Here is a 10,000-nt window from a genome sequence, read left to right on the forward strand (position 1 = left end):
CGCCTCCCATCTCCATTCAGTCCCCTCTTACCCGCACGCACGCAGGCAGGCACGCCGCACAAATTGGTTCCTTGAAAACTCCTCGCACCTCTTCGGGGGGGGGGGAACAAAAGGCGCTTGATCGATCTGGTGAAAAGATAAAGGTGTGTGAGGTGTGTGTCTATATACGCGTGTGTGTGTGAGGTGTGTGTGTCTGTGTAAAGCCACTAACTCACAGTGGGGGTACAGGCCTTGGGTGTCGAGTGCCACTGCCTGTAGGCTGGCCCCAGGCTCTGTAATAGCGGTGTCACTTAATTGGTGTATAAAACACCTTTACATTGTACATGACCCCTGTACATCATTCCCTCCACCCCCCGCCATCCTCCACTCCTCCCAGGCTGAAGCAGTCGATCACTGAGTGTGAGGGATCGTGAGTGGGCATGTTGCTGCATAGGGGCAGGGGCAGGGGCAGCACACATGGACAGGTCTGCCCTGCCTGGAGGTGTTGGTGGGGGGGTGTGTTCCTGCTCACACTGCCATCAGATGGTACGACTGCAGCGCTGCACTCCTGGAGGTGTTGGTGTGTGTGTGTGTGTGTGTGTGTGTGTGTGTGGGTGTGTGTGTGTGTTCCTGCTCACACTGCCATCAGATGGTACGACTGCAGCGCTGCACTCCTGGAGGTGTTGGTGTGTGTGTGTGTGTGTGTGTGTGTGTGTGTGTGTGTGTGTGTGTGTGTGTGTGTGTGTGTGTGTGTGTGTGTGTGTGTGTGTGTGTGTGTGTGTGTGTGTGTGTGTGTGTGTGTGTGTGTGTGTGTGTGTGTGTGTGTGTGTGTGTGTGTGTGTGTGTGTGTTTCTGCTCACACTGCCATCAGATGGTACGGCTGCAGCGCTGCGCTCCCTCTGGCCCCATTAGTGTGGAGAGCGCAGAGCCAGCACCGCTCACCACACCACAGGCTGGATCGCACTCACCTCCGCCTCATCACACAAACACACACACACACACACACACACACACACACACACTCATTTGCTCTTCAGTATCAGTAAAGAAGTAAAGAAGGTGTCTCATTGGTAGAGCTCCATGTAGGTTGAATATGTCATTACACACGCATGCACACACACACACACAGACAGTGCTCTTCACACTAATGCTGTTTATGCAGTGGTCTTCCTGAGGTTGAGCAGCCTATGTGGCGTGCCATATGGGAAGGCATTGTAATGGTCTTGCCAGCCTCGGCACTCTCTCTGGACTGTACGGCCGTGTGTGGTCATCTCAGCCCATTTCCCACTGACAGATTGTGTGGCTAATTGCTGGGGTTGTGTTTTCAGCTGCCGGTGGCCCGCTTGCACTTGTGTGTTGGACACCTGTTAAAGGACATAATTAAGTCTCAAGCCATCTTTAATTAGGCGCGCACTCCCAGCCATCAGCAGTATCAACAGCACTTTGAGTGGCGAAGCTCATGTATTTGTGTGTAGATTTGCCTGAGGGTGTGTGTGTGTGTGTGTGTGTGTGTGTGTGTGTGTGTGTGTGTGTGTGTGTGTGTGTACACACTCCTGTTTTCCCTGGTGCATTGGGTAGGTAAGTGTGGCAGCATTGGCTGTGTGTGTGTAATCTGCAGTGAAGCACTCGGCACGGAGAAGCGTTTGATGCAGTCAGCAAAGGGACTATGTTATACCCCAGCCGGCCGTCCTTAGGGGAGCCCGTGTTCCCCTCTCCCCCTAATGAAGGTGGGACGCTGGGTAGCAGTCTGCGAGTCTGCTGTGCTCTCTTTCTCTTTATAGCCGTCTATCGTCTCGCTCTCTTTCACCCTTTCTCTTGTTCTCTCGTGTTCTCCCCTCTATATCCATCTTTAATCTTTTTTTCTCTCCCTCTGTTTCTCCCTCTCTCTCTCAAGGCCTCTGCCTCTCATGTTGCCCACTGCCTCTAAAAAAGTGCTAAGCCAAGACACCTTGGTATAAATGACAAAACACAGCGAGAAGCTATTCTTTTACAAACAAGCTAAGCTGCAAAGGTAGTATGAATATGTATAACTGATGATTTGCCTTTGATCACTAGCAATGTCCTTGTGTTGATTGTGAAGTGTAAAGAGTCTCTCTTTCGCTCGCTCGCTTGCTCTCTCTCTCCTCCTCCTCCTCTTCCTCCTCCTCCTGTTATACTCCACTGTATCAATCTTCATCCGTCTTACAGTAACATTTTACACACACATCACTCTCTGCGGCTCCTGTCACGGTATTCTCTAGTGGCTGTCGTCTTCATTGCAGCCAGAGACGTTGACATTGCCGACTCGCAGCCAGGCGCCGTGCCATCAGATCTGATCTGTGTTCATAAAGCGCAGCAGGGGCAGGAAGGGCCTGTGTCTGATCCCCCTCCTCAGCCTCATCTGAAGCTTCAAGAGTCCGTTAGTGCTGTTCCTAGATCAGTGCTCTCTTCTACTTGTGAGAAGACCCTGTGGTCATAAACTGAGTTCTTCAACCGTCCTCCAGTCCCCCCGTAATGAATGATGTGACGACGATCTTCAATTCTGCAGGGCAAAAGCCTTGGGGCTAGAGTATCTCCTTCACTGTTGAGGTGGTGGCGGCCTGAGCGGCTTTAGATCTTAACGAATAAGTGAAATAACCTTACCCAAGCATCAGCAGGAGGCACAGAAGACATTTCTGCGGGAAGATTAAGATTAAATTCCCACGCTGCATATTTTATTGTTTTGATCTCTGCAAAGATGGTTGTACCAAAGAAAAGAAAAAAACTGTGAGTAAAGATAAGCTCCACCCCCAGCCCTGCCTGTCTTAACTCTAGCCTGTCATCACAAACACAAACACAAACATGACCAGGTCCTCTGAAAAGCTGCCAGGTGAAGAAAAAAAACCACAACAAGCCCTTTTCCCTTATCTTGACATCCATGTCTGTCTCTCTCTCTCTTGTTCTGTCTCCCCCACCTCCACCCCCCAAAGATCCCCTCTGCAGAGCTGCTGATGGACGCCATGCTGGTGAAGATGAAGGAGAGGAAAGTGCTGACGGAGGAACTGGCCACGCTTGGAGCAGCAGTCAGCGAAAAAGCCTGACCGCAGGAGAGGGGGAGAAGGGGAGAGAGAGAGAGTCTGTCATCTTCCTCCTCAAACGTTGGGAGTGCCCAGCATCGCAGTGGGAGCCCCATTTGGCTGCCCCAGCCAGGGCTGAAGAAGTGTTTTGAAGAACCCTTCAACCTCTCCATCTCTCTCTCTCTCCCTCCTTCTTTCTTTTTTTTTATAGGAGAGGGCCACTGCTAGCCTGACGTTAACAGCCCTCAATCCGCTCCTTGTCCGTGCACTCTGCGTGTCGTGTGAAGTGTGTGTGTGTGTGTGTGTGTGTGTGTGTGTGTGTGTGTGTGTGTGTGTGTGTGTGTGTGTGTGTGTGTGTGTGTGTGTGTGTGTGTCTCAGCTGGGGCTCTGGGGCTGTTGTTCCTCTGATGCCAAAGAGGAGCTGTGCAGCTGTTGGGACGGCCTCACCAACGCTCAGGGTTCCCACATCCACTGAAGAGGCTACAGTGGAAACTGCACTCTCCACAGATCGCCTTATATGGGCCAGCCCAGCCATTAGGTCGGGCCAGTGTGTTTTGAATGATAAACGGCCCTTCACACGCAGACTGTGTGAGAAATCATGCCCCCCTACGTGCTAGCAACACCTTGTCAATAGAGTTGATTGTTTCTTTGTAATTTTTAACTTATTCCATGTTGATCTAGATTTTTTTAATTAAAAGTGTTTTTGTTAATTATCTATTGTCACTTTTTTTTTTTAATTTACTCTCCCTTTGGCTCGTGGATTCTAACAGGACACCAGAATCTGTGTTCTCTCATTATGGCATGTAGCTCTTCCCTCTGGTCCAGACTCGCATCTCTGTGGGCTTCGGCCCACTGATTAGGGATCAGCTGCTACTGTCTAATTAGTTGGGACCGGAAGTCTGGCAGTGAGCGCAGAACATGAGGAGAAACTCGGTAACATGTAGAGTCACGATTACAATTCAGAACAGAGGAGAGGAAAATCATTAATGTGTTTCAGTGTGTATCGTTCAGATTTTTTGTTTGTTCACTTTTTTTAGAAATAGTTGAAATAGTTCATTCATTTTTATTTTATTACTTTGCATTTCAGATTGAGGAAAGTGTTCTCTGAATTCGAAGGTTAAATATTTGAGACGTTCTTCCACGCCGGCTGGCACTCTGAGCAGATAAACACCCTTCTTAGGTTTCTTGTGCTAATATTCATTTCATATTTCTGAAGAGTTGGTGTGTGAGTGTGTGTGTGTGCTGTCCTTGAGTGTGTGTGCTGCTGGCTCCGTCTCTAATCATACATTCTTTTATTTTATCCCTCTCTTTGTTTTCTCTCTCTCGCAGTGGTCTGTCCTGTCCGCTTTCTTCATGTACAATTAACAACCTTATGTAAAACCACCCGTTCAGGAATTAACAAGAATAATTCAACTTTTTATCTCATCAAATTTATGCTAATGATGTCGTTTTCCTTTATCTTTTTATAATAAAGGATTAGCCCAGGACTGTGTCTCAAGCAACTCGGGGACCAATTTAGCTGGGATCCAGGAGAGGCAAGCCCTGGTGGTTAATTACCATTAATTAACATAGTTTGCATCTTTTCTTCTGTGAATACCCAAGAGGAAGCTATTGTCAATATTTGTCCCATATAAATGTGCTGGTTTCTAGTCACTGTCCTCAAGCATAATGCTGCTAATGACAAACATTAATAACTAGGAGGAACCGCCGCCGCGCAGAGGGGATAGAGAGCAAGGGGGGAAAATAGCACTGCGGAGCAAATTAACATGGAGGCCCCTCTCTCTCTCTCTCTCTCTCTCTCTGTCTCTCCCCCCCCCCCCGCCGCCTACCCCCGCTCTCTCAGTCTAATGCGGAGTGCCTAGTCAACATGTTTGCCGAGGCGCGCCATCAGACTGATGTGGCCGCCGTCTCTGTGACATATTCAAATGTGCCGGCGCTCCCCACGGTTTAATTAACCTGGCCTTGTGCTGCCTCCCACTGTAGATGTTAGACACACACACACACACACACACACACACACACGGCCCTGCGCGCCCAGTCATTCCAAATGCTCTATAGGAATGGAGAATGAGACCTGTCCTTCCTGTGTGTTTCGCTCTCTTTCGCTCTCTAAATCTCTCTCTCTCTCTCTCTCTCTCTCTCCTCTTTTCCATCCCTCTTGTAGAACTCTCTCATTAAGCGGGTCTCCTAGGGGACAGACTTTGATCAGGAGTTCCAAATGCAAAGTTTTCCCTCCCCTCTCTTTATTCCTCGAGCTGCTTGACGCCTGTGTCATTTTTTTTTCTTTTTCTTCCTTCCTCACTTTTTTCCCCCCTGTCTCTTCCTTCTTCCTCCTCATCTGTCTCTAATCCACCTGTCCCACTTCCTGCGGGCTCTGGGCTGGGCTGCTGTAGTGAGGTACTGGAGGGGTGAGCGGTCGGGAGTTGACTGGGAGGACGATCGATGAGGAGGTGGCTTTGGGGCGCCCCCACCCCCCTCGCGTCCGCTGCCCTGCGTCACAGGAGGGGGGGGGGGGGGGGGCGTAGGGGAGGGATGGGGCCGAGTACAAAGGGATGCAGCGGAGGGGGATCACAGCTGCCAATCGCCGCACCCCGCTGCCCATGCACAATTAGAAGCAGAGACACGAGAGAGAGAGAGAGAGAGAGAGGAGAGGAGATGGAGGCCTCCAGTGAGTCACTCGCACAGCCCCTTCATCAGGCTGTCTGACTGCTCTCACTCAATACCAGAGCTATTATCTATTGTTGCTAGATGTCAAGATCACATCTGAGAGGTGCAAAAAAAAGAATGCTAGAATTGATTAAAAGGTTAAATGCACACTTAGCTTTACATATTTGGATAATTTGGCCTTCGTATGCATGTTATTAGTACTGTCATTGTGCACTCATACTGATCTTTATCACAATAAAGCCTGTAGTATAGGTTACTGCCACCAGAGGGCTCAGAGATTTAATTGAAGAAAGCATTCATATTGGTGGTGGCTTAATATCCTGCATGTCATGCATCCACAAAATTGTAGATATTATCTCTCAAATGTTGCTTTAAAAAAAATTACACTGGCTTATCATTCTTCACCAGTAGAAGGATTTTATTACTTAATTGTATAAATGATTTTTATTTATTTATTTAAAATTACTACCACCGGATATTGTGATATTCCCTTACTTTTACTTGGAACACCTACATAGATACAAATTTCCAACTGTCAATCCCAGAAGCATGACAGACAGACATGCGTGGCATGAGAGCTGGTGAGACACTGGTGATGAGAAGTTTCTGGAAGGTTCCACACAGTGGCTGAAGCGGAGCTACCACTCCACTCCTGTAAAGCCTCTGAGTCTTTGTAGCCTGAGCTCCTGGTGTGCAGGGGTACAGGCCTGAGCTGGGTCTAATCCATCGCCATGACAGCTGGGTGAGAAGCCACAGCAGCACTCTTCTCTCTTTCTCTTTCTCTTTCTCCTTTTCCCTCATCCCTTTCTCCATCACTCACATTTCTGTTTACAACATTTTGACCCACTCTGGTAAAGTCTGTGTCTAACACATGGCCTCCATTTTCGGCTTGTTGGGACATTCATGATGGCCAGTATTCCCCAAACTGTTGACAGTTGAGTGAGTGAGTATCCATGTGGATTCCCATTTGCCCTCTCAAAACAGATACACTGAAAGGAAAACTACAGCTGATTCATGATTACAGATCCCCTAATTGTTTTGTATCTGCCAGATATGAGGGATTTACATTTAAAATATTTAAGTTCTCCAGTTGACATCATTTCCTTGAAGCTTGTGTTGTAAAAGTCCTCATATGCAGTGCCTTGCAAATGTATTTAACCCCCCTGAACGTCATCACCATTTTCTGTTTTACAAAAGAATCTTACACAAATTTTCCTAGTCAGTATTTTCATTGTGAACACTTACATTGTAGTATATTTATAAATGATTTGTCTGCTAAAATTAAAAGTAAATAATTTAAAAACTAAATTATTAGAATATAAGTATTCAACCCCTATACATTAATACATGGTAGAGAACCCTTTCGCTCCAAAAACAGCTGTGTTTTGAAGTGAGACGGTACCCGCTTTGCACATCGTTCTGCAGTGTTGTCCCACATTCTTCTAGGTAGAAATATAGAACATCCAGGTTGCTGGGATGGCGGGCCTGGACTGTAGTACCACAGATTCTCAGGTTTTTATTCAATGAAATGTGTTATTCTCCCCTCAATTCTAAAGGTTTCCCAGTTCCTGCAGACAGGAAATATCCCCACATCATGATGTTATCACTGCCGTTCTTCATGACTGGGATGGTGTTTCTTGAAGCATTGGCCGTGTTAGATTTAACGCCACATGTAGCACTTTGGGGATTGCTTATATGACCATAAAAACCCTTTCCCTTAAGCAACCTTAACCTTAAGCTTTTTTTAGTCCAATTTTATGGATACCTCTTCTGATTGTGTACTCCTACATCTAAGGTTAAGGACGGTTAAGGTTATTTAGCAGCTGCTTTTCTCTAAAGCGACTTACAAAACATGAGAAAAGCATTACACACAACAAAAATTTTACATGAATTATTATTATTATTAATAATAATAATAATGATTTGAAATTTCAAAATTATTATTACATTTACAAAGTATGCCTAAACTAAATAACTAATTAGACAGATGATGTTTTAAAAGGTGGGTTTACCATTCCACCACAGAGACACCACGAACACAAAGAGTCTTGACTGCAATCTCATGCTGCAGAGCAGAGAGAAGGCAAAGACAGGGAACGCTCATCAGGGGAGGGAAGTGGTAGAGAGGGTGGATAGCGCTGAATTATAGTATTTAAATATGCGGGTGCTGATCCAGTGGCTGTCCTATAGGCGAGAGTGAGGGGCTTAAATCTAATTCTAGCAGCTACAGGGACCCAGTGAAGGGTAACCAGCAGGGGAATTACGTGTGCGTGTGTGCGTGTGTGTGTGTGTGTGTGTGTGGAGCTCCAGGGGAATTACATGTGTCCTCTTTGGCTGATCAAAGACCAAACTCGCAGCCTCCTTCTGGATCATCTGCAATGGTCTCACAACAACACATGCAAGCAGGCCCTTTAAAATTGAATTGCACAAGACATTGTGTAGCATATAGTGTGAAGGTCTGATCTTCTGAATATTATAAAGTGTAAATCGACAAGAACTCGAGACAGAAGCTACATGCTCAGAGAAATGAAGTTGGTCATCAATTATATCACCCAAGTTTTGTGCACTTTTGGGTTGGGGTCAATGAAGATGAACCAAGCTGAATGTTAATATGTTGTGGGATAGCCGGATTGGTTAGTAATACCGGGAGCTCAGTTTTTCAAAGATTGAGCTGAAAGTGTAGTTCCCTCATCAGGCTTGCTGTTCAAGTCCAAATGGGTGGGGATGGATGCTCAGCGGCTGGTGAGAAAGAGAGAAAGAGAAGGAGAGAGCAAGAGTGGTGGGAGAAAGGCAGGGTGGGAAGAGAGAGAGGTGCAGAAATTCGAGCCGATATTGTGGAATCATCCGGGGGGAAGCAGAAGTACAGCTGAGTATCATCCGCATGCAACAGTGATAGGAGAACCCATAGGAAGGATGATCTCACCTAAGGAAGTGGTGTAGATACAAAATAGGAGGGGTCCAAGAACCGACCCCTGGGGTACACCAGTGGAGAGGTGATTATGCTTGTACCTGCCAAGAAACACTGAATGAATGTCCACAGAGGTACAATTCAATCCAACTGTGAGCACACCTGCAGCACCTGCACCCCAATTCCAGCCACTGAACTGATTTTTCGGGGTGATGGCTGGACTGTGGTGGCCTCTCTCACCAGTTAATATCTTCATTGGATACTTGGTTTGGGAGACAGCCTTTTCTACAAAGAATCTGGGTGGTGGTGTGATTCATGTGAAGAGTCTTTTCCTCACTGAAGCCTTTAAATCACCTTGTCTCTGAAGTCTTTAGTTCTTCTGCTATTTCACAACCTGGCTGATGATTTTTATATCCAGATGGAGATCTCTACTTTAACCACTCAAAAGTAGTACCTAATTATGATTAGTTATGGTCAAATCAATGGTACCTCTGTATCATTTGTGAATAATTTGTCATGAGCTCGAATCTGAAACTCAAAAGTACAAGGTTTGAATACTTATACAAGTAGTATATTTCAGTTTTTAATTGATTCATTTTCTAATTTAGGCAGACAAATAACATGCATTGCCTTTGAAAATATACAAGAGCATAAATGTTTGCAATAAAAAAAATATATGTGTGTAAGTATCTTTTATAATTGTGAAAACAGAGACAGGAAGGGACTCAGGTGGGAGATGAGAGCCAGGCTGCCGAGTGTGCAATGGCTTCCTGAAATCTCCGACTCCAGCGATCCATCAAACCTAACACAGTACAGTAACTCCTGGACCACTGTGTTGTTGGGTGTTTTATCATATAAAATGGTTTGGATGTGAAAACGAAAGGGCACGTTCACTATCAGAATTGAATCAGTAGAGGCACGTTTCTGTCCGCTGTTCTCAACATCATACTGAACAATCAAACCAGTGTACAAGTGACTGTGGAAGAGAATTAAAAACACATGGTTTATTGATCATCAGTCACCAGGTAACAACAGGGCATGTGTGGATTATCCAGGTAACAATCTGAGTGAGGAGATTTGTCCTCAGCACCACAATACATGCCTCTAATAGGCAATCAAAACACAAAAGGATAGAGAAGTGTCCTGTGCCTATTGTGTGCCCAAAGTGAGAAAGTCACTTGAAGGAATGTAGTCAGCAACAATAGTACAGGATACAAATCATCAATCCATTAACAATGACGGGAGTAATAATTTATAATAGCTCTAAAAGTGACAATACGCCTGCTAGTAAACTAGTGGATGTCTTAATCTAGATAGCTCACAAAGGCTGAGCTAATCAAGAGTGCTGATCCAATATGATTCTCTTCTCAACACCAAAACATCTGCGAATCTGAAAATACTAAAACACACT

At 45.9% G+C, this 10,000-nt stretch overlaps 1 protein-coding gene across 1 annotated transcript in view; it reads left to right on the plus strand.

Moving 5' to 3' along the window:
• Positions 1 to 3,727, plus strand: part of cntln (centlein, centrosomal protein) — a 71,282-nt gene extending 67,555 nt beyond the window's left edge. Inside the window, exon 19 of the mRNA XM_031559982.1 lies at positions 2,928 to 3,727. Coding sequence (XP_031415842.1) covers positions 2,928 to 3,038 — 111 coding nt within the window. The 3' untranslated portion in view covers positions 3,039 to 3,727. The remainder of the gene's footprint in view (positions 1 to 2,927) is intronic.
• The last annotated feature ends 6,273 nt before the right edge of the window (positions 3,728 to 10,000 follow it).

Source organism: Clupea harengus, chromosome 22, assembly GCF_900700415.2.
Source record: "Clupea harengus chromosome 22, Ch_v2.0.2, whole genome shotgun sequence".
Taxonomy (NCBI): Eukaryota; Metazoa; Chordata; class Actinopteri; order Clupeiformes; family Clupeidae; genus Clupea; species Clupea harengus.